Below are 24,171 nucleotides of genomic sequence, written 5' to 3' on the forward strand. Positions count from 1 at the left end.
GGCTTCCGCTGTCCGCTGCACACCTGCCTCAGCTGCCACTATGGCTGCCGCACGCAGCACAAGTCCACCAAAGGTGAGGAGGTCTGGATCACTGCCGCATTGCTGCACTTTGCATGCACTCTTGACCAATGTGTTCTGGGCTCCAGGGCGGCTGATGCGTTGTCTGCGCTGCCCCGTCGCCTACCACGTCGGCGATTTGTGCATCGCTGCAGGCAGTGAGACGGTGACCAACACGGCCATCATCTGCACCAACCACTTCAACGCCAAGAAGGGCTACAGCCACCACAGTCACGTCAACGTCAGTTGGTGCTTTGTCTGCTCCAAAGGTAACACCTTGACAAAAATATGACAAAAATACAATACAAAATTAAAAAACTTAAACTATATTAGGAAAGCAGGAAGTGAACAAATGTAAGTTTCAGATTGTAAAAGTAGCAGATGCAGGGGTAGGATTAAATAAGCTTTGCTTCTTCCTACTCCTTTTGGACATGTGGAACTGGGAACTGATTATGGGATGCACTCAATTGGAATCTGATGCATGTTCAAATGAAATAAAACCATTACCTTGACTTTGCACATGTAGCAAACGGCTACTGGCTGCTAACGGAGTCTTTGTGGTGCAGGAGGCCAGCTGCTGTGCTGCGAGTCTTGTCCCGCCGCCTTCCACCCAGATTGCCTGAACATCGCCATGCCTGACGGGAGCTGGTTCTGCAACGACTGCCGGGCCGGGAAAAAGCCCAAATACAGAGACATCATCTGGGTCAAACTGGGAACGTACAGGTTAGCAAATTACAAATAACTTCCATTACGTTTGTCGCTAGCAAGAACATTGCCAATCTGTTATTTGGTCCACTTTAGATGGTGGCCTGCAGAGATCCACCACCCCAGAAACATACCCACCAATATACAGCACCTTCGTCACGAGATCGGAGAGTTTCCCGTTTTCTTCTTTGGCTCCAAAGATTACTTCTGGACCCATCAGGGCAGAGTGTTTCCCTACATGGAGGGCGACAGAGGAAGCAAGTACCAGAGGACTGGCATCGGGAAAGTCTTTAAGACTGGTAAAGATGGAGTTGGCCCCCCTTAGAACGCACCCTTCTTATAAAACAAATCAGATCAAACATCACATGATCATCATGGAACATCACTTCCTGTGTTTACATGTACCGGGTTACCAAACAGACTTATTGATTGACAAATGCTTTGCTTCTCTCAGCGCTGATGGAGGCGGAAGCTCGATTCAAGGAGATTAAGATGAAGCAGGAGGCGAAGGAAGCGCAGGAGAAAAACCGAAAGCCGCCCCCGTACAAGTTTATCAAGGTGTGATATGAAACCTCCATGCTTTCTTTCGTCTTGACGTCTCCCTCACAAGGTTTCCGCTCTTCCTTCAGGTGAACAAACCAGTTGGAAAGGTCCAGGTCTACACCGCCGACATTGCCGAGATCCCAAAGTGTAACTGCAAGCCGTCGGTGGACCGGCCGTGCGGCTTTGAGTCGGAGTGTTTAAACCGAATGCTGCAGTACGAGTGCCACCCCCAGGTGTGTCCCAGCGGGGGGCGCTGCTGTAACCAGGACTTCACCCAACGCCTCTACCCTGAGACCAAGATCATCAAGACCCCCGGCAAGGGCTGGGGCTTGATTTCACTGCGTGACATCAAGAAGGTGAGCAGGGACACGGCCCACTCGTGTGGAAAAGTGACGCAGCTGGCAATGTGTAATTTGGGCTTTATGCGACAGGGCGAGTTTGTCAACGAGTACATCGGTGAGCTGATAGATGAGGACGAATGCAGGGCGAGGATCAAGTACGCCCACGAGAACAACATCACTGACTTCTACATGCTTACTATTGACAAGGTCTGTGGCGTTTTGTTTTCTATCTGATGCTCCACGGTGCATTCAAGTGCTGCGCACTCAGCAGTGCCTTGTCCACTGGGAGCGACATCAATCACTTGGTATTGCATTGGGAATGTTGCAGCACAGTGGACTGTAACGTCACAGTTGCCAATACTACAAATGTCAACACATATTTAATGCTTTGCCACAGGACTGCAATATAGCATCACGGAGGAAAGTGAGAGGAAAAACATGGAAAGCAAAAGAAATGTGTCCGGAAATTAGGGGAGATGCTTTGTCTGGAGAAAAGCCGTATGGCATCGCTACTATGAATGATGATAAACATAATATGGATAATCTGGACATGGCAGCGCATGACGCATTACTGGAACTGCACGTTAAGCGCTTTATGCATAGTAAACCTTGCAATCCAACCTACCTCGGTGTTCCCATCGTCAGCAAGTGACATGCGGTGTGACTGTTTTTTCCCATCAGTTCTTCTTGCTGTCCAAGGAGAAACTGTAGTAGTGTGCATGGAGACCACTGCATTTGTTAGCACCAAACCATAACAGAAGTGGGGCGGTGGGTTCTCTCTCTCTCAAAGGACCGAATCATCGACGCCGGTCCAAAAGGGAACTTCTCTCGCTTTATGAACCACAGCTGTCAGCCCAACTGCGAGACGCAGAAGTGGACCGTCAACGGCGACACGCGGGTCGGCCTGTTTGCCGTCTGCGACATCCCATCAGGTCTTTGCACTAAATACACACACACACACACACACACTCCCAGCAAAGTCCTGTGGAAAGGGCACCGGCAAACAAATGCAGGATCTACTGTGACAAATGTAGTTGTTTGTTCCAGGAACTGAGCTGACGTTCAACTACAACTTGGACTGTCTCGGCAACGAGAAGACGGTGTGTCGCTGCGGCGCCCCTAACTGCAGTGGCTTCCTGGGAGATCGACCTAAGGTTGAAAAGAACTGCTCTGACAAAACAATGTCTACGGTTTGTTATTCGTGAACTCATGACCTCACCTCCACAGAACTCAAACGGCACGGCGGCCGAACCCAAAGGGAAGAGACTGAAGCGCAAGTACCGGAAGAGGCGAACAGAGGGCAAAAAGTCAGACGACGAGTGTTTCCGCTGTGGGGACGGAGGACAGCTGGTGATCTGTGGGAAGAAGACGTGTACCAAAGCTTTCCACCTGTCCTGCCTCAACCTCTCCAAGAGGCCGTTTGGTGAGCACATACGGCACCAGCACGGTCACATAATCCCATTGGTTCTTTCCGCAAAACTTGGATGTCTGACTTTTTTTGGCATGATGTTGCGGCAGGTCGCTGGGACTGCCCGTGGCACCACTGTGACGTCTGCGGGAAGAACTCTGACGCCTTCTGCCAACTGTGCCCCAACTCCTTTTGCAAGGCCCACCAGGAGGGGGCGCTACGTCTGTTTCCACAGACTGGACACATGTGCTGCCTTGAACATGACGAGCAGGAGGCACGCCTCAAGCTGGACCAGGCCACTGCGATAGCCACACCCACCGTCGGCCGCCCAAAGGGCTCCAAGAAGGCGAATGGCGGCGAGGTGAAAGGCAAGGGCTCCAAGAGCAAAGCAGCTGAAGCCTGAAGTGACCCTCCACCAAAGGTCATAGTTATGTGAACCGGTAGAGAGAGAAAAAACAAGTCAGTTAAATCTTCGTCATCAGGGAACGATCACAGCACACGTCTTCAGGTTTTCTTTTTCTTCCTGCACTGAGCTTACTTCCTGTGGCAATGTGGCACACATGGCAAACCTCCAACAAAATGCCTTTTTCCCCCTCCTTTTTTTTAGATTGTAGAGTAGGTTGCGTTGGTGTCACAATGGCTCCAACCCTGCCCCTTTATTCAGCAGTTCTAGTAGTTTCTACCTGTGTCAGAGATGGGCAAAAGAATCCAGTGGTGGAATGCGAGCAGCAGAGGTGCTTTTGCTTTACTCTCAGCTGGTTTGCTGTGGGAAGAGGTTGAGTTAATCCATGCTGCTATGACAGAACTCCTGCAGTAAACAGGATATTTTATTGCTCTCCGAAATGTGTGCTGATCAAGACCACAACTGATCCAACACGTTGCCAAATGTATTTTGTACTCTAATATATAGTATAAATAGTAAATATATGTATTATACGCCAGACATCCTGCTTTGTTGTAGCTTCCATCCCATGCTTGACTTGACAGATATATATATATATATATATATATATATATATATATATATATATATATATATATATATATGTATATATATATGTATATATATATATATGTATATATATATATATGTATATATATATATATGTATATATATATATATGTATGTATATATGTATATATGTATATATATATATATATGTATGTATATATGTATATATGTATATATGTATATATGTATATATGTATATATATATATATATATATATGTATATATATATATATAGTATATATGTATATATGTATATATATATATATATATATAGTATATATGTATATATGTATATATATATATATATATATAGTATATATGTATATATATATATATATATATATATATAGTATATATGTATATATATATATATATATATATAGTATATATGTATATATATATATATATATATATATATATATATATATATATCACACACACACACACACGTTTTACACTTTAGGTTCTGTTGTGCTTGATCTTATTGCTATTGAAATGTTTCATTTTCCATACAATGGCCTGTAGGCAATAATAATCGTGATAGTGGGAGGGGCGGGGCTGCCCGATGACGAAACACTACTGAGACGTTTAAAGGCTCCATGCACAATCGGGGAACGTTTTTACTTAGTCTTATTAAACTATACCAATGAACTTTTGAGTCATTTTAAGGATCCACTTTCTGTTCTTGTTGTTGCGGTGTACTTTTGCTGTTATGTAAAAGTAGTAAAGTGGCTTTTATTTTTTCTTGTTGAAAGAACCTTGTTCACACAAAATATTTTTCCAAAAGTTTGTTCTCTTCCAAATTATCGGCTTTGAGTTGTACGAATAGCTTAATTTGAACTTTTTATTTTCCCAGGGTGCCTGAACGCACCCTGGCTCTGCGTGGGAAGTTGTTTTGCTAGCTAGCTAACGATCGTCATGCTAACTAACCTGCTCTGTGTTGAATGTAGTGGATGTTGTGAGAACTGTTAACTACTGTCCCCTAACCCAGAGACTAATATGTACATAATGTATAAGTGCCCATAGCAATGCGTCTATTGTAAATATAAATTCTTTCCCCTTACAGCGCTGTTTTTTGACCAATCTTTACAAACTAGATGGGCTCAGTTACTGCTGGTTGTTACTTCAAGACAAACGTTAAACTACTAGTTATTGTCGAGGTTCGAGTATGACAAATCGGGTATTATTTCGCGGGAAATGTACCTGTCAGACAAACTACGGGTCTCGTTGTCCAAATTTCCGTCCCTGTCAAACATAAGGAGCAAAAATTATTCCAAGTCATTTCTCAAGAGATTTTATTCCTGTCAGACAAAAGACAAAACGAGATCCATTTTGCATAACAGTAGTAGAGCAGCGGCCAAGAATAGAAAATGTTTTTTTCAGTGTAAAAATAAGTCTGCTCACCTGTGCCTCCCTCTCCTAGTGCAAACACGTCACAAGTTAGGCACGTGGCGCAGGTGGGCTCTAATTCAATGACACTTAAGTGCTGATGGCGAATTAAATTCTCCAGAGTTGAACGACAAATGAAGGCGTGTCCAAAAGCCCATACCAAAAAGGCCAGTGTCACTTCCTTGCTAAAAGCACGACTACGTTGAACCGAGGTTAATATTCCCAACACAAATCACTGGTGGTCCCTCGTGGCCGCATCAGCGTGTACGTGTGTGAGCCAGTTGGAGGAAAAACATAAAAGTAGCTCAAAATAAAGTCAAATATTTTTCACTTGTACATTAAGCTTCAAATAAAAAATAAATATAAGCTCTAGTCAGACATTTTAGAATTTATCGAGAAAAATAAAAAGTGTAGCGGTCGTTCTTTAGCGACTAACACAGTGCAGCTTATTCTAAAGTGTGGCCCTGGCGGCGGCATCAGGATGCCAGCACACCCCTGCGGATAATGTCGGAGCCGTAGCGGCGGCTGAGGGAGGAGTCACCCCTCAGCTGGTGGGAGTGGCATCGCTTCAAGCAAGGCTCCGCCTCGCTGTCGTCGGATTTCGACTTGTACCCATCATTCTCTGTCCCGGTGCGAAGCCGCGTTCTGGCATGTGACGGCGGCTGCGTGTTGGTGAGCGGTCGGAGCAGCGGCTTGCGTTGCTCCAGCGGCATCTGCTCCGACGACGAAAGCTTCTCGCTCCTCTTGGGAATCCGGAACTTGCCCCAGCCTTTTAGGTGTCCACCCACTGGCCCGTTGGAGACATCTATCGGAATACCTTCTGCGGCCATGTTAGATTTCATCTTGCTGTGGGTTGTGACATCCGAAGGGGCGGAGCTTCTTCTGGTCACTCCATCCACAAAGTTGACGTCTGGGCCTGTAGACCTGATGTCAACCAGCCTGATGGAAACCGTTTTGTCCAGCTGTGCGGAGCCTAGTTTGCTCTTTTGGTGGCCAGAAGAGGCGTCAGTCACTTTGCTCCTCCTCTTTCTCCTCCGCTCCTTGTACTCCTGGTGGCTCTCTGGTCGCCGCCTGGTCAACACTTCCGGTTCAAGCGCCACCGGGGTTTCCCTTCTCAAGCCTTTCCTGGCCTCCATTTTGTGCAGCTTCAAGGCGACACTTTCCTGAGCGACCTCCTGCTTCAGAAGCTTCGGCTCCTGCAGCTCAAGGTTGTCGTCCGCGTTGCCGGCGGCCTCGGCAGGTGTTGTCTCTTTGACTCGCGACCATTTGGAGTCCAGGGTTCTACCGGGAGCATCTTCCTTGGACGTGTGCAGCGAGTCACAGACGCCTTTTCTATCGCGACACTTTCCCTTGTCCTGCTTCAACCCTTGTTTGGTCTTGGTTCCAGAGTGGCTGCACGGCGTCTGGGAGCCCTGAGAGGTCAGGCGGTCCAGAGAAAAGATCTGCTGCAAGTCCAGCTCGGATGGATTCCCTGCAACAAAATGAAGGACAAGGTGCAAGTGGGTCTTTGTGACGTTTTAAGGACGACTATTTATGTGTAACCCACCACTGAGCAGCTCCTGGTCCACCAGTCTGACTTGGTGCTGGAAGATCTGCTCCCGGACTCGCCACAACGAGCGCTTCATCTTCTCCCGCCGGGTCACCATGTAGGTCAGGTTTCGGACCTGAGGGGCGGCAGCGCGTCACAGGGTTAAACAATATGCGGTTCTTGTGCCATCGCGTTTTTAAGCAAGCACTGGTGCTAATCTTCTCTTAAGATAAACGTTTTCAGTCGATGAGGACCCCCATCCTCTCCTGTGGTCCCTTACCGTCCCCTCGGGCGCCCCTCAACTATTGGACTTTCAACTTCTCCAGAGAATCCTTACTCTCTACGGTGGCCACCTTCCCTCTGCTGTGGTGTTTCCCCCTCTCCAATGGGCACCGCCCCTCTCCAGAGGACCCAAGGCCTTTCAAGGGGTCACCAACCCTTTGTGGTCTCCGTTCCCTCCCTAGTGAACTACCACCCTCTCAAGTAGATTCCAACACTCTTTCACCCTTTCCGAGGGTCACCCACCCTCTTCCGGGATGCCCAACCCTCTACCTCTGGTCCCCGTCTAGGGTCACCAACCCCCTCCAAAGGCCCCTTCCTCTCTCCAGTGGTCACCCACCCTTTGCCGGGATGCCCAACCCTCTACCTTTGGTCCCCGTCTAGGGTCACCACCAACCCTCTCCAAAGGCCCCTTCCTCTCTCCAGTGGTCACCCACCCTTTGCCGGGATGCCCAACCCTCTACCTTTGGTCCCCGTCTAGGGTCACCACCAACCCTCTCCAAAGGCCCCTTCCTCTCTCCAGTGGTCACCCACCCTTTCCCGGGATGCCCAACCCTCTACCTTTGGTCCCCGTCTAGGGTCACCAACCCCCTCCAAAGGCCCCTTCCTCTCTCCAGTGGTCACCCACCCTTTCCCGGGATGCCCAACCCCCTACCTCTGGTCCCCGTCTAGGGTTACCAACCCTCTCCAAAGGCCCCTTCCTCTCTCCAGCGGTCACCTACCCTCTCCAAGTCTTGGCGGAGGTGGGTGAAAAGCTGCAGGCGTCGCAGCAGCACTTCGTGCTCACGGCGAGCCAGACTCTCCTCCTCGTCCTTCTTGGGCGTGAGGAGCGGCTGGTTGAAGTTGGCTTTGCGTTTCAGCTTCCAGTACTGGTAGATGAAGTCTGCCGTCTCGGGCGCCATCTTGAGGTGGCGGGCCACCTCCTGGGCGTCCACAAACTGATAGAAGTCCTCCTCCATCTGCTGCAGCTTTAGCTTGCGAAGGTTGACCCGCTTGTCCTGCTCACGGCCGCTCATCTGCTGCGGGTCCCGATGAGGGGTGAGACACAAAGACGAGGGGGAGGAGGCGGCGACCTCATCCCCTCTAACCCTCCCTCGCCGCTTGCCCTTCTTGCCCCCGACATCCTCCTTTTCCCCGTCGTCTCCAGAGTCTCGGTCCCTGGACTCTGCGCCCTCCATTCCTGAGTGTTTGGGGCAGTAGGCCTTGAACTTGACCTCGTCGTCCTCTGTGAGGAACGTGTTCATCTCCAAGCCGGCATGGGGGCCACAGGTCACATGGAAGGCAATCCGGCAGTTTTTGGCTGAGCACTGCGGAGGCAAACGGAATGTCAGGTGCATAAATATTAGGAACACCTCTGCGGTATCGTGTGCTGCACCTACCTGGATGCACGCTCCGGTCTTCTCTTTGCACAGGCAGCAGATGAGGGACCACCTGTTGCTGGGAATGTGCGACACGTTGGTGATTGGCTCCATCTTCTCCGGATTCCCGATGCTCACCTGTGAGAGGAAGAGGATTGGTTGTGTGACAGTTTTGACGCCAACAACACAGCAGCAACGGGCTGGGAAAGCTACCTCTGGGATCCACAAGGCACAGCTGACGTGGACCCACTTGGTTCCACTGCGGGTGGGCTTCATGGCGCCACCCTTCTTTGGGCACAACTGGCACTTTGGCATTATGCCGAGGGCACAGATCCGACACAGCCAGCTGCCTTTGGGGACCTTCTGGATGCCGTAGCACGCCTGCCGAGCGACATCAAGGAAGAGGTTGGATGCTTCGTGAACACGCTAAAGCCTGGGGTTAGTTTTTCAACTCAAACCTGGTGGACACATATATTGCACTTGTCGCAGAACACCATCTCGTTGTTGTCCTCGCCATCAGGTGACTGGCACACGTCACACACCACATCCTCGTCGTACTCAATGCCCAGACCCTCCTCTGTCTCCACGGCGTGTGTCATGCTCTCGTGGCAGCGGCGCTCCAATTCCTCCACAGCACGCTCCATGGTCATCTCGTCCAGGGGCGGGAGGGCTGAGGGCCGGCACAGTATTCGCCGCTTCATGCGTTGCTTTGGCTTTTACTTATTCAACGTGTGAATCGGTTGAAGACTCACCCAGCTTAACAAACTCTTGGTTGACAACTTGCAGCCAGGCCACGTCTTCCTCATTCAGGTCGTAGCGACACATGCCCTCCGCCAGAGTCCGGATGTCCACATAGCCTAGCACCTGGGCTCCCGACATGCGAATTAACTTCTTGGGTCTGACAAACATGACCTCTTTCCCCTTTTCCGCCAGCGCCCTGCAAGACACATGACATCATCACAGTGGTCACAACAGCCACGCCCACCGAACGTCCTACCTGGCCACGGGTTGGGGGATGGACTGTGGGCTGACCGGGACTTGGACACCCTTTTCCCACTCCTGCCTCCAGGGGTCTGCGAGGACGTAGTAGTCTTCCGGGTTGAGCTGGTAGGAATCGTGCACCTTCATGGCGGTGATCAGGTCCGTCCTGAATACCTGAAATAATCACGAGCACTTCAGAGGTCGCCGTACAAAGTCAACACAGACTGTCGTGTGATTGCTGCACTACAGAAACAATTGGGGTGCACACATATACGCACACAATGTGCGCGTGTGGCATAGAAAAAGGATGGACTCCAACGTAACTCACAAGGTGTAAACAAACTAGCGATCCTCCAATCATGGCTTAGTATTGCTGATTCCAATAGTACTATTATTACAATATTACTTCTCTTGTAATCTGGTGCAATTTATAAAATACCAATAAATTAAAATGACCTTCTTGGGGGAGTATCCACCAGCCCTCATAGAATAGTAGAGAAAACATTGTATTCAAGCACTTTTGGTAAAAGTATTGCCCCCCCCCCCCCCCCCCAATAGTTGCAAAGTGCACATTTGTTATTTGTAATTCTTGCGCACACAGACATGCCTCCATTCATGACCAGTGACTGCACACGTTCAAATATGCTCCGGTCAGCTGAGCAGTAACCAACCAATCACCGTGCAGCTTGTCATTGCTCTGCTTTAATTCTATTGGTCCTCAGAGCTGGAGGGCGTGCACAGCCGTGAAGAGCAGTCATGCACGTGTCCAATGAGGATCATTTGTTGTGGTGTTTGCAGAAAAAGGCAGAGCAGACTTGGAGATGTGGACACAGTAAATTGCAAACATACTAGTATGTTCAAATAGCTTATATATATACACGTCTTGGTGACACTTTAGGAACATTTATGTATGTTATTTAACAGCAATGTGAACTTTAAATTCTGACAAACCTCAGAAGGTTTCTGTCTCGTTCCTCTCCTGGCCTGAGAAGAATGCTGTGACCAGCAGGTGGAATTACCTGAGCGGAAAACAAATGTTCCGTGAACAGTTTTCATCTACTGCTGAGACAAAAGTGACAAGTGCACGTCTTTCTTCCTTTGTATATGTATATGTATATATATATATATATATATATTTGGCTCCAGCACCAATGACTTACTTTCATTGTCTGAGTCGTCACTGCTGCTGGGATGTCGACTTCTCTTCATGGTCGGGTGTGTGAGGAGATCCAGATTCAGCACGCTGGAAAGGCAAGACAGACAGAAGACCTTCATTTCGGGCAAATACATGACTAATGACTGTATGTGTATAAATACAAGACTGCAGTGGATTGCCAAGTACTGAAAAATCTCAAAATCTTACAGATTATCATAACACACTGACTGTCCGCTTCATTATTTCAACTAGAGGCAACAAAACAATTCTGCCTTTTTGGCATTCATTTAATATGCATCATGGTGCAGGGTTTGCAAGCCTTTTCTAAAGGTCAAATTAAAGCAATGACAGTATGAATTACATACCGCGCCATGTTTGTACAAACTTACTCAGACCGAGCATGAAGAATTTTTTTGTTTTATCACATAAATGAAATATTACAAACAAATAATGAGAGGTTTTACGATTGCAAAGTGAGAGGAAACTGCAAATTTTGTTTTAATTCTGCCAGAAAGGTTTGACATTGCTATATAATGAGAGGTTTTATGATTGCAAAGTGAGAGGAAACTGCAAATGTTGTTTAAATTCTGCCAGAAAGGTTTGACATTGCAGTTTTCCAACATTGAAAACTTCCAAGCACTCGTACAGAACACTGGTGACACCTTTGTCTTCTTAATTAACCAAAATGTTAGCTGCAGTAGCTGTGTACATGCGCAGTAATAAGTAGTTACATGAATATCTCTGACAGCTTCTAGCAAAAGTAAACAATTATTTTTGTACCAAGATTTATGGACCTGAATCTCATTCGATTGTGCGCCTAACAGATGACAAAGTAGATATTTACCAGGCATTAGTTCATAGTTCCACAGTACTAGTTGTCTAGTACTTGTGTCAGTGCCAATCTACAATAAACTTGTGGCTCATGTCACCGAGTTGGAAACAAAACAAAGATGTCACCTCATGCTCTGCGTGAAGGCATCACCATCTGTGTACAAGACGACATGTTGGCTCACATCATGATGATGAATCTGAGCCCTGCGGCGCCAAACAAGCCCATCTTGTGAGCAAACTTCTCGTAATGACGCTACTGTAACTGTACTGTCAACAAAAACATCGCTGATTTGTGTGCAAGCAACGAGCAGCGGGGAACGACTTTGGTAGCATATGACAACACAACCAACAAGGACTCAAGAATCGATGAAAAATCCAATAAGATTGTAGAGAGGAAACGACAAGTTCTTTGCTAGCTGGCCAAGCTAACAACTGCGGGTGACGCTGTGTTGTGTGACGCCGTAACTTTCAGCAGACATACAACGTATCGGCTAAACTTAGCAGTATCTGGACAATACTTTCCGTTCATAGTATAGTGGCATTAATTTGTACCGTAAATAAACAATACTGACCCGATAAGCAAATAAATTAGCTGTTAGTATTAGCCGCTTTGCTAATCTGTCAGTGCCGTTCCAAAACAAGCAGGCCTACACCGGCGCCTTCATGGACGACCTTTCCAAGCCGCCTACTGGTCTCAAATTATCACCGAGTAGTTCTTGTTAACATTAAGACATTGTAAATCACTCATATTCTGCCATGCCGCCTTAATTTCTTCATAGAAGAGTCCGCTGGTTCATAGAACTTGTGCTAAGCAAGCTCAAATATCCTGTTAGCACAATACTAGCGCAGTTACCGTAGACATCCACTAGCACAGGCTAAAGCTAATGTAGCTAATATTATGGCATATTCCCTCACCCGCAATTCAAGTTGCAGTGGAATATCTGTCAAGTTACCGGCTTATCTTTTGCTTAAGACAAACGCAGAAGCATGCGTGGAAGCTGTTATGCGTTTGCTGTTAACATGGATGCTAAGCAGCTGTGTACAGTGTGGCATCTTAACCAGCCACTGGTCGAGGTTAATCTTTGGCGCCATTTTAAATGACGACGTCGCGTTCTCCTGGCGCCGCCATGCTAACACGACAACCAGTGCTCTGGTCCGAAAGAACACCGGCTAAGATAGTGTGGAACTGCAGAGAGAGTGGGGGATACATACGGTGCACGCCGGGACGACGCAAGTCGTTCTTTGCCTTTGAGGAGAGGCTCCAAGAGTTCCGCTTGACCCGCATTCCACATACACAAACATGGAGAGTAGCAGGGGGCGGTGCCAGGAGGAGGGGAGCCTGCTCAGCATGCAGATTGGCCTCTCGGCCGCTGGAGGGCAGCAACGTTCCCAATGGTAGTGCTTCTCGTCGACATGCGACATATACATATTTGCTCAGATATTTGTTTGACTACAGCGAGCATTGGTATTGTTTACTAAACAAGTGAACACATTCTCTGCATTTTTTTTCCTGATTGTGCGTGACGTAATAAGCAGTTTTACTTGGGTAAGTGCACGTCTTGTATCTTAAAGGTACAGTGTACCATTTATTTATTCGTTAACATGTATCTCCCTTCAACAAAATGGGAAAAATGAAATGATATGTGTTTGTTATAGACAACCATACTAAAGTTGTTGTAAAAGTACTGAGTGCTAAAGTGGATATTTGTTGGTGCTTCTCCCTGAAAAAACAAAGTCCAGGCTCGTACCGGCAGATGGTGGGTCTGAATTCATTTAGTGCTTTTAATTTGATGTTGTTCCTGTCATAGTTTTGCACAATACATAGTAAATAAGATCAATTAAATCGCTATACCTATGTACCTATGTTTTACTGATGTGTTGAAAATCTTTCCCGGTGACTAGCTTGCACGCTACTAATGCTATTTGGATTCATAGCTGTCCTCGGCTATGCCTGTCTGTAACTAGCAGCTCCTTGCCCAAAACTTTAGCTAGCAGTCCAAAAGCAAACAGGATGTCATTCATTCATTCATTTTCTACCGCTTTTTCCTCACGACGGTCGCGGGGGTGCTGGAGCCTATCCCAGCTGTCTTTGGGCGAGAGGCGGGTTAAACCCTGGACTGGTCGCCAGCCAATCGTAGGGCACATATAGACAAACAACCATTCACACTCACATTCATACCTATGGACAATTTGGAGTGGCCAATTAACCTAGCATGTTTTTGGAATGTGGGAGGAAACCGGAGTACCCGGAGAAAACCCACGCATGCACGGGGAGAACATGCAAACTCCACACAGAGATGGCCGAGGGTGGAATTGAACCCTGGTCTCCTTGCTGTGAGGTCTGCGCGCTAACCACTAGACCGCCATGCCGCCCCAAACAGGATGTGCGCATTTAAAAAAAAGTGTAAAAGGAAACTTAAGTTCAGGTGTTAAAACACGTCAAAACCTGTCCAAAAATAATAATACATGTGAAATCATGAAGAATAAAACATCACAATACAATTATTACATACATGAGAGTGCAACCAATAGTTTAATGAACGAGTAAATCCAGCAGGATATTTTCTTCTTTCATTTGACGGCCAGGATGGCGTCGTAGGACTTGCCCGTGCGGCACACCTGCACATTAGTGAAGCCGCTCCGGTTGAGTAGCATGGTGTATTGGGAGGGGGGGCGCTCCCGACCCTCCATCTGCACCAGCATGTTGAGGGAGAAGAGCTGCGTCATGATGGGGCCGCGCCGATTCTCCATCAGCGTGGCCTCCACAAGCAGGACGCCGCCGCCTTGACGTCCACACGCACAGCGACCATCAAAACTTAAAGCAATCAATCATGTCAAGTGTAAGTGGACCTTGTGGTCACCTGGTTTGCAGGCACGGTAGAGCTTCTTCAGCAGTGTCAGACACTTCTCCTCGGACCAGTCGTGAATGATCCGGGCCAGGATGTACAAGTCAGCTGGAGGAAGTTCACAGAGGAAGAAATCTCCTGAAGGAGCAGAAAGCACGACATGTTTATCACGTCATCACGTCGGAGCACCGACACTTCCATGCAGTCATCACTGCTCGAGCAGATAGACATTTACAAGGTTTGAGAAGCCAGAGTCATGTGACTGCCAAGAAGGTCACATCGGTGTCATTTTAGTTTGTTGCCATGACAATAGTCCTTTGACTGTTCAAACAGAAAACGAAAAAAAACACAAACATAAAACAAATGTAACAGGAACAAAATGACAAAAAACATACAAAACAAAATAAAAAAAAGATGAAAAAAGGTGAACCGACCATGGCCCATAAACATGACGCTCATCTTGAGGTAGCAGCAATGACTAACAGACACTAGATGTGTTCATGAACATGGGGTCATTACATCGCGTCTATATTTTGCAATGATCCCGCCACCCACTTTTGGGTCACGACCTACCAGCTGACCAACTGTTTAACAAAGATTCCACTTATGTTTTTATCTGTTTTTTTCATGCAAAAAACACTTTGAAATGCAAATAAATGATGATTGACATTGCCATCTAGTGGCATGATGTGTACATTACAGTCTTCACTGACTTTTAGCAACTTTTGGATATAAAACCCGCCACAGACGTGATCAATTTCTTCCGAAACGTAGATTTCATCGTAATGTTGTTTCGCTCACCGATCTCAAAGGTAAAGGTGTCGTTCTCCTGGAGGAAATGTTTTCTGGTCATTTTCACAACCTCCTGGAGGTCAAGGACGGTGACGGAGGAGGAGGGATATGCCCTCGCCAGCTCGCGGGCAAGGGCACCAGTGCATCCTGTGAGTTCAAAACGTAAACTGTAATACAGTATATATTGTGCTGCCCCCTAGTGGCTGCACCTCCTCATACCTCCGAGGTCCATTATCTTCTGGAAGCAAGAGAGGTTGAACGCCGTCACAACGTCCTGCCCGTCCAGAATCCAGGAGGAGTTCATCAAACCCATGAACTTTAAAGTCTCCTCCTCCGATCTGGACCGCAGAGAGAGAGGGGAAAAAAGGGGGGCGTCAGCTACAAAGAAAAGAATCCCAAATGGGCTTTTGTGCCGATGAAAACCACCTGTAGACGGCCTCAAACACCTCCTCAGGCGGGATTCCGAAGGTCTTCTGGTTTTGATTCTTGCCCTCTCTGGTGCAGAAAGGAAGGAACGTGGTCGGAGGTTCTGTTGCCAAAACTCAATCTGCTTCATGTTGGACTCACCTGACGGCATCGGTCATGTTGTTCCACAGTGGGTAGATGGTCTGCGACTGGTAGATGACCATATCGTGGAGCGACTTGCCCCCCCCTCTGGCCAAGTACATGTTGGCCACGTCGGTGCTGCTGTAAAGAGCTGACAAGGAAACAGAGTCAGCAATACCAACCACAGCCACTAGGGGGCTTTTGTGTGTATGGCACAGTTTTAGGGCCACATTGAGAAAAATAAAATTCATCTGAGATTTCAAAAGTTATATGGTAAATTTTGAGAAAAAGTCATACATTCACAAGAATAAAGATGGAATATTATAGTGCTTTTTTCTTGTAAAACTATTACTTAAGTTTTGTACTATTTTTTATTATAACTATTACCGTAAATATACAATTTTTCTGAATTTCTGAATTTATTTTCATAATACTATGACTTTTTCTACTAAATTTATGACCTTTTCTCCTAAATTTATGGTTTTATTTAAACAATATTATTAACATTATTAACTTTTTTTTACTTCATATTCATATTACAACTTTTTTTAATTACGACTTTATTCTCTTTTTCTCACAGATTGATTATGTTATTTTTGTAATATTAGGACTTTTTTCTTGTAAACTCATAATTTTATACTCATAAATTTACAACATTTTCTCAGAAATTTGTGACTTTATTTTTTGTAATATGATGATTTTTTTGCACAACCTTTTTCTAGTCAAATTTATGACTTCATTTTCTTAGTATATTTTTTTGCTTGTAAATTCTTTACTCTTGTATATTTATGACTTTATTCTTGTAAATATTATGATTTCATTTTTGTAATATTATGACTTTATTCTCGAAATCTCAGATTTTTCTTCAATTTATCAATGTGTTCTCTGTCATAGCTATTAGTGGAGTCATGCAGTGGTCGCCAACCTCTTTTGAAAATGTCCGAAAGCTACTCATTTTTGTGATATTTAATTTCATATCTTATTTTAATCCAAACAAACTGAATATTTTTGTTCTACCAGAACATTAGCAAAACGCTAGCATCACATTTTGTATTGACCGTTAGGTTACAGTTTCAGCTAATGGCAAAAATAAACACATAAAACATTCTATTTAAGTTGCCATTAAAAATGTACACACAATTTAAAGCAGAGAAAATAAATGTAATATATGTTATGTGTTAAACAGCATTATCATGTTTCTTTTCATCTTTTAAGACATGGAGATATTTTCAACAGCAATATGCTACCTTATTTATATTGCAAACAAACATTAGCAAGTTTAATTGTGCTATCAGCAAAGCACTGGAGGGCAAACCGTATGTCTCCACGATATTTGCTTTTGCTATGATATGCTACGATACCTGTCCCGTCCACCGTCTCCACCTCCAAGATCTCAATGCCCACCAGGGCGTCCAGCAGCCTCTCCATGCCGTCCGCGCTGGCGTCCAGAGCCTGGGCGACATGTTGAGCGCTGAGGGGCCGTTGTGACGTCACCAGGAGATCGAAGACACCCAGCTCGCAGGCGGCGAAGATCACCTGGAAAACGAGCAGGTGACATCTTTAAGGATTGCTTTGTGGAATTGTCTACAAATACACAGGAATGAACCAACACGAGTCAGCCTCGCACACAAACATCATTTGCCACATTTATAAGCGAGTGGGGGCAATTCAAAACACTTTAGCTCAATGCAGTCTGTCGTGAAGTGTTGTCGTTCAACGAGGTGAGCGGTGACCTTTGACACCCTGAAGCCGTTCAAGTACTCGAGTAGCTTGAAAGGGTAGTCCAGTTCGCTTTGGGACAGATGCTCAGCCATCACTGCGCCTCAATTGTGTCAAAAAGATGGAGGAAAATCACATGGAATAGTCCTAAGTCTGCTCCAAGCTGCTGCTGTTTGTCCTGGTGGGGAAAGACCTGACGGAGGCGAGTTGTGGGCGGCTCCGATGGTCTATTGGCACGGACAGACTGCAGTTCTACAAACGGCCACAGAGAAACTAGGGTGGCGCTGTCGCATCGCCGGTTGTTTATGAGCCCAGGTTGGGCAGGGAAGAGGACCTGCTTTGTTTACACATTTAAAAACAAACCGCACATTTACTGTATGAATCGTCTTCTTAGAAATATTCACGCATACGCGTTTAACACAGGTGGTTGTAATATATCGCTAAAAGTTTGTGACGACTCTCGAAACTCCAACTACATGTCGACCGAAACAACTTATTTGCTCATTAAAGAATTCGACTCCGTTGACATCATGCAAAACACGTTTCGCTTGCGGAAAGATGACTTTATTCACAATTGATGAAGTGTTTTCATCTATTTGTACCTGAGTGACTCAGCCACAGTTAAATAATAAAAGTAAAACTTTAGAAACAAACATCCTCTATTATTAACCAAATCGATTTATTATGCATGAACAAATCCCTTCCTACCAGGCGCGCGCACGCACACACAACCAACGTTTAAATAGATGACAAGGTGGCGATGGGGAATCGTAGCTCATTGTGCTGCACATGCTTGAATAAAATGATATTTATTTACAAGAACAGCAACGCTCCAAAGCAAGTTGACAATGGAAGAACACAAAACATTGAGGGAGGGGTCTGTGGTGTATGTGGAGGGTGGGTGTTTGGCCAAAAAAAAAAAACACAGCGAAAAAGAAAACCCAGCATTACATGATGGACTACATCAATATGGCAGGAACACTGAGCAAGTGTCTTTATTTACAAGGTGGGACAAGTCGCGCCATGTGACAATTCAACGTGTGTGTGCCTATTTTTTTTCCCCCATTTCCAATTTCTGTTTTGAGGGGGGCGGGGGGCGCCACCGATGACAATGCCGTGCTTCCTCCGCTCAGGACTGACGCAACAAAGCAAATAAGGCACGATTAATACTTGGACCGTAGTTATTTTGGAAGGGGAGGGGGAGGCGGGGTCTACAGACAATGTAAACAATGGAGTCAATTGATTAGGAACGCCAATCACCTTCCCTTTGGAACCCCCCCCCCACCACACACACACACACACACACACACACACACTCCCCCGGCACCCAGCCTACACTACTGCACATACAATCACATGGTGACAACTAGTAGTGCAAAGACAACAAGAGGAGAGAGCACCGCCCTGCCTCACACCTTTGGTACTGACATGCCTCTGCCTGTCTAAAGGGGGAGGGGGGTGTCAAACAAGTAGAGACGGATGATTGATCGACAGACTGATTGATTGATTGACAAGCTGTCACAAGATGAAGCAGTGTCAGTGTGGATGCGTGAGAGAGAAAAACAAAGTGTCCTGATGTCCATCTCAGCTGCGACCTTTGCCGACCCATTTTGCAAACAAATATTTTGTTGCTTCACTTCAAGTACATCTAATGGCACCGCCCGCCCCACTCCCTCCTTAAACGCTGGGAGTTTCCATCCACTTTTGGGAATCTTTGTTGGATGAGCAGGCAACTGAGCCTGGTCGAAGCGGGACGAGGACCGCCGGTCCACAGAAGCCGCCACAGATTTAGGACAGGGAGGAAGTAGAGGAGGAAGAGGGGTCCATGTGCCGGTGAAGAAGAGGGGGGGGGGGGGGGGGGGGGCGTGTCAAGATTCTCGGGTGGCCCGTCGCAGCTGTCGGGGGCTCCTGGCTTTGGTGGGCGTAGTGGAAGCAGTTAGTCGTGTTTCAGGTGGTCCTTGATGTCTTTGATGTCCTCTTCGTCTGTGTACTCTGATGGCTCGTCGCCGGGCTTCAACAAGCGGCCCACGTAGTCATATTTCTCTGCAAACATGGAACACAAGACCAGGAACAACATCAAGACCTGCAGAAACTGCAATTTCTTTATCCACAACTCTTATGTGGAACATGAATACATATTTCTTTCCCTTTTCAGTGCATTGTAACAAAAGTTAGTATGAGCTAGCTAACAATGCACCTCATTGGGTGGTACCTATTTCAACTACAAAGCCCTCTAATAAAACATTGAACAATGTTCGATATACATGCTGTGGTCACGCATTAACAAGTGTGGATGATAACGTGTAATACTTACAGTATCTTGCAGCAATTCGATAATTTAAAACATGACCGAAACTTCTTTCTGACGCGCATTGATTTGGCCCATTGACGGCACTTACTATGTCCACTCTCGTTGGGATGGCTGCGTCTTTCAGCACAAGGTAAAAAATGCTGACAGCAAAGGAGAGTCTTGTTGAGTCTTTCTAGCAAAATTGTCTGAGTGACGATGACATTAGCGACTAGCGAGGTGTTGTGTTACTCCGCCAGATATAGTTTTCCGTGCTAGCTGCCACAATAACAACATTGCTGTAGCTTGGTTTATATAAGTCATGGTGTCATGTTACAAACAACATTAAACTCATCCCACAGCAATTTAACAATATACAAACATGTACCAATACAAGTTTAAAATGGGTTGTTTTGTTTTTTATTTTCAAGTTTACCTTTAATGCATTTTGGTTCAGCAGAGCACTTACAGGTAATTGGCAGCATAGATTATGTTGGATGGCGCTGTACACCAGAGGGAGCCGGAGGAGCCCGGAGCCCAGAGGAAGGCTGATGTCATTGCAGCGCCCCTCGGCCATAGTAGTGATTGAGGAAGACGACACGACATCAGGGCGTTTTGGTTTCACACAGCGCTGTCGTGGTGCGGTCAAACACGAGTTTGGTGTTGCAAAGTTACATTGTCACCGACCTTGCTTGATTGTTTTCGTTAAAATGTTGCTACGGTTTTTGGAGCTACTTATTTCAGGCAACTTCGCTTCCCCTGACTGCATTTTTTTTGTTTGTACTTCTTGCCCTCACGTCTTCTTAAAAGTAAATGATAGTGTGGCAGTCTTTCAGCAGTCATTTTCTACCACTTCTCCTCACGAGGGTCACGGGGGCGCTGGAGCCTATCTCAGCTGTCTTTGGGCGAGAGGTGGGGTACTGGTGCAGGACTGGTGGACAATTTGGAGTGGCCAATTAACCTAGCATGTTTTTGGAATGTGGGAGGAAACTGGAGTACCCGGAGAAAACCGACGCATACACGGGGAGAACATGCAAACTCCACACAGAGATGGCCGAGGGCGGGATTGAACTCAGTCTATCAATTCAAATTTTGTTAAGCAAGGCGTCTGCAAAAACTAATTTTTATATCCGATATTGATTATTAACAATAATTACACTAATTTGCTTTGTTTAAGATGTGGATGTTTGCAGAGTTTAGCATGGATTGACCTACATTTGATTGCTTTTAGCATCTTTAATGTCTTTAATGGACTAAATGTATTAGTGGCTCTTTAATTTTTCTGTATGTGACAAAAGAAAAGGTTATTTCTTATGTGGAAATGTTTCATCCAGCGTTCTGGAAGAGATTATGTATGTCCTCTGTGGGTGTCCAGGCCTTAATGAGACATTAATTGCACCACGCTGCCGCAAAAGTAATGAAATTACATGCCCTCAATGTGACAGCACGTCCAGAAAAATCTTACTTACCCATGAATTGCATCTCCCACTCCCGCACGCTCTCCATCTGCACGGCATTGAGGTCGGACAAATCATCGTACTCGTCCCTCAGGGCATCTTTCTCCAGACAGAAGGTGGCTAAACCTCTGGAAGCGTCCCGGCCTGCGAATATCCCGTAGGGACCCTCTGAGGGGGGCAAAGAGAGAGAGAAAAAAAAAAATATATATATATATATATAATTCAAATCAAAGGGAATCCATAAATGCGTCTGACTAGCATGTGAAAAAAACTCAAGTTACTTTTTCAATTCCATTCATTATGCAACACAAAAGACACATACAGAGTGTGCTGCAAATGCTATCAAAAAAGGGCTTATCATCTGAATGATTAGATGTGCTGCGTGGAAGCATGTGCAGATAAACATGTCACGGTGCACGACAGCACTGCCATCTCCTGAATTAGACAACGCAAACAGGAAAAAAGACGTTGCACATGAACTCAACTGATGAGTCACTTCTGTGTGTGTGTTTACATAATTGGAATTTATTAAAAGGTTTGGAATAAGACGTAGCATGAGGGATCAGTGTTGCCAAATTGGATACTTTGTTGCTGTATTTAGCAAGCATTCACAGCCCTCTAGAGACTGTTTTTCAAAAAAAGCCACTAGCGACAAATCTAGGAGTTTTTCTTGCGTAAATCATACTCTCAACTTTTTGCTCTTCTCAATGAGCAGGTACTGCTGTGGGTTCCCTGTCTCAAAGCACTCAATTTTGTTGAGCCACTTGATATAAAAAAACATTTTCTGCAAAGCAAATATGTGTATTATCTAATACTATACCACATTAATAAATGTATTTTACTATATATATAACTAATATGTATATGTAATATGTATATTACTATATGCCAACACCAGGTCCCACTTGGAACACATTTAAAACCTGCATAATTTCTACAGTGCAGTTTGCAATGGTTCCTTTCCTGCCTCTCCCGCAGAGCAAGGTTGGAATGTGCTGCGAGGCATCCTGGAATTTTATAGAATGTTCCTTGTGCTCAACTTGTGTGCCAATTTATGCGAGCGTACGCTCATCTTGAGCAGGCGTGTCTCAGTGGAATCTGAAAAGATTATCTGACAAAAACACAGACAAAAATACATCTTTGCGTACAAGTGCTAGTTAAGAGCTTAGACACTGAAGTGATATGAATAGGTGGTGTATGCAAGGAAGAAATTGTCAACAAGCATCATCAGGTCCAGACAGTCAGACACTACAGCAGCGTCAACATGCTAACAGGCTAGTTAGCTGTTAGCTACTTTAAAAACTTTGTACTCGTCGGTTGCAACCTGAAACTAAAAAGTATCAAAGACTGAAAAGGAACAAGGATTGAATTTTAAACAAATATGCAGAGTCTTTGCGTCGTCGCGAAAGAAAGTTAGCAAATCACGTCACATTCAAAACAGACAAAAGCTTAACGAGGGAAGCTAGATATTCACGAAGCACTTTGCGTACAGCGGCGGGTTGAGGACAAGCGGACCCACGCTAGAGACGTGTCAAGCTGTCACGGCGCCCACGCACACAGCGTCCACCTACCTTTCCCGTAAAACTTTTTGCCGCTTGTCACGTCGAAAACCTTCATGTTGACCGCCATAAGGATGCGAGGGTTCTGGAGCCCGTCGTACTCCCGCAGCTGCTCCAACGTGAAGTCCCGTCTCCTCATCTTGGGAAGCGCCGAGGCCTCGTCGCCCTGGGCCGCGTCCGAGCCAAGCCGCCTAGCCCAGCGACGGTACACCGCCACGCAGACCGCCAGCACTACGACCAAGATAGCAATATTCAGCAACATTCCGCCCAGGCCGAGCCCACCAGACTCGTCGGCTGACTCCTGGCCGCCGCTGGTGTCGAGTGGAGCGCTCCAACTGTCTCCATCGTCCGCCATACTGCACAGTTAGCGTCTACCCACCCCTGGCTTGATGCTGCCTTCAAGGTTCTCGGAAAGTAGTACGATGACTACCAGAGCATGTTATCCATATTCTATTACGCGACCAAAGTGTGTGCTCTGAATGTCTAACTTATCGCGTTTGATTTCAAACGGGGGAACACGAAGTGACGTATTTATACACGAAACACGTAGTATAACTCGTCATTGGCTTAGTTGAAAGTGCAGTTTTTCATACTAATGTGATCACGATCCAAGCGACCACAGAGCAATACGATACTTTGATACCAAAACTTCGGTACTGTGTTATCTTGAGTTATTTGGGATTACAACTAACAATCAAAGTGTATGTTTGTGTCTTTCTTGACACTGCTGAACGTTTATCTGTACCCATTCTTTGAAATTACAAGGAGTACATGAAGGTAGCATTACACCCGCCCACTTTTGTTACGGTTTGCAAATGTGTTATGTGGCACTCGTATTGTAAAATGAATTATTTTATAAAAATTCTTTTTATAAAGGTGTGTGCCACATCAGTGGTTGTCTAAGATATCCACAACATCACCTTATGACGAAATAGACTTCAATTTAAGTACAAACTTGGAGTTTGTTCTCAGAGTTTATAATGTTGCTGTATGCTGTGACAAATACGCACAGTAACACTCAATGTCATCAAATCTTACATTTACGCATTCCCACATAGTATCAGTATTTGGACACAAATGCTGTATGAGGTTAAAGACGAACATGAAAAATGCTGTATTGTCTAAGGGGGTATTCTGTGAAAGTGGCTCAACCAACCCAGGTTTTGTGCTCAAGATTTAGCTCAACAAAACCTAAAAAAACCTTTTGAAAGTTGTACCAATTTGGTATTGCGCATCCGCAATGTGGTTGGGGAAACGTTCAATTACTTGGGTGCAAATATTTTACATAAACTAACAAAGGTATGCTCACGATTAGTCGTTAGCATTTTCATTAGACACAAAAACCTGCTATGTGTCATCAAAAACAGCACCAGTCAC

The 24,171-nt window shown here is 45.7% G+C and overlaps 4 protein-coding genes across 7 annotated transcripts in view; 1 reads left to right on the forward strand and 3 right to left on the reverse strand.

Annotated features, from left to right (window-relative positions):
* nsd2 (nuclear receptor binding SET domain protein 2) overlaps positions 1-4,053 on the forward strand; it is an 11,922-nt gene extending 7,869 nt beyond the window's left edge. For all 3 annotated transcript variants that reach the window (XM_058077811.1, XM_058077813.1, XM_058077812.1), the window contains 11 exons: positions 1-73; positions 147-326; positions 624-780; positions 859-1,061; positions 1,217-1,320; positions 1,392-1,661; positions 1,737-1,853; positions 2,437-2,578; positions 2,694-2,800; positions 2,874-3,069; positions 3,165-4,053. The exon at positions 1-73 is cut by the window's left edge and continues 128 nt beyond it. In XM_058077811.1, the coding sequence (XP_057933794.1) occupies positions 1-73; positions 147-326; positions 624-780; positions 859-1,061; positions 1,217-1,320; positions 1,392-1,661; positions 1,737-1,853; positions 2,437-2,578; positions 2,694-2,800; positions 2,874-3,069; positions 3,165-3,457 (1,842 nt within the window). In that variant the 3' untranslated portion in view covers positions 3,458-4,053. The remainder of the gene's footprint in view (positions 74-146; positions 327-623; positions 781-858; positions 1,062-1,216; positions 1,321-1,391; positions 1,662-1,736; positions 1,854-2,436; positions 2,579-2,693; positions 2,801-2,873; positions 3,070-3,164) is intronic.
* A 1,291-nt stretch (positions 4,054-5,344) lies between these two features.
* Positions 5,345-12,967, reverse strand: jade1 (jade family PHD finger 1). 2 transcript variants are annotated; one of them, XM_058077754.1, is made up of 11 exons: positions 12,801-12,967; positions 10,762-10,844; positions 10,553-10,620; positions 9,618-9,775; positions 9,373-9,557; positions 9,079-9,290; positions 8,834-9,001; positions 8,642-8,758; positions 7,985-8,569; positions 7,002-7,119; positions 5,345-6,926 (listed from the first exon to the last, which is right to left on the reverse strand). In XM_058077754.1, the coding sequence occupies exons 1-11, from the start codon at positions 12,878-12,880 to the stop codon at positions 5,932-5,934; spliced, it is 2,769 nt and encodes a 922-aa protein (XP_057933737.1). In that variant the 5' UTR covers positions 12,881-12,967; the 3' UTR covers positions 5,345-5,931. The 2 variants fall into 2 exon arrangements, with proteins under 2 accessions (XP_057933737.1, XP_057933738.1); XM_058077755.1 differs by lacking the exon at positions 12,801-12,967 and adding an exon at positions 12,504-12,664.
* Positions 12,968-14,104: 1,137 nt separating this feature from the next.
* Positions 14,105-17,907, reverse strand: asmt2 (acetylserotonin O-methyltransferase 2). The gene is made up of 8 exons (XM_058077756.1): positions 17,506-17,907; positions 17,134-17,308; positions 15,794-15,923; positions 15,653-15,721; positions 15,446-15,564; positions 15,236-15,373; positions 14,450-14,572; positions 14,105-14,371 (listed from the first exon to the last, which is right to left on the reverse strand). Exons 1-8 carry the CDS (start codon positions 17,584-17,586, stop codon positions 14,160-14,162), a joined length of 1,047 nt encoding a protein of 348 aa, XP_057933739.1. The 5' UTR covers positions 17,587-17,907; the 3' UTR covers positions 14,105-14,159.
* Positions 17,908-18,153: 246 nt separating this feature from the next.
* On the reverse strand, positions 18,154-23,300 carry pgrmc2 (progesterone receptor membrane component 2). The gene is made up of 3 exons (XM_058077757.1): positions 22,807-23,300; positions 21,248-21,403; positions 18,154-19,534 (listed from the first exon to the last, which is right to left on the reverse strand). Exons 1-3 carry the CDS (start codon positions 23,147-23,149, stop codon positions 19,428-19,430), a joined length of 606 nt encoding a protein of 201 aa, XP_057933740.1. The 5' UTR covers positions 23,150-23,300; the 3' UTR covers positions 18,154-19,427.
* Positions 23,301-24,171: the final 871 nt, after the last annotated feature.

This window comes from Doryrhamphus excisus, chromosome 7 (genome assembly GCF_030265055.1).
Source record: "Doryrhamphus excisus isolate RoL2022-K1 chromosome 7, RoL_Dexc_1.0, whole genome shotgun sequence".
Classification (NCBI taxonomy): Eukaryota; Metazoa; Chordata; class Actinopteri; order Syngnathiformes; family Syngnathidae; genus Doryrhamphus; species Doryrhamphus excisus.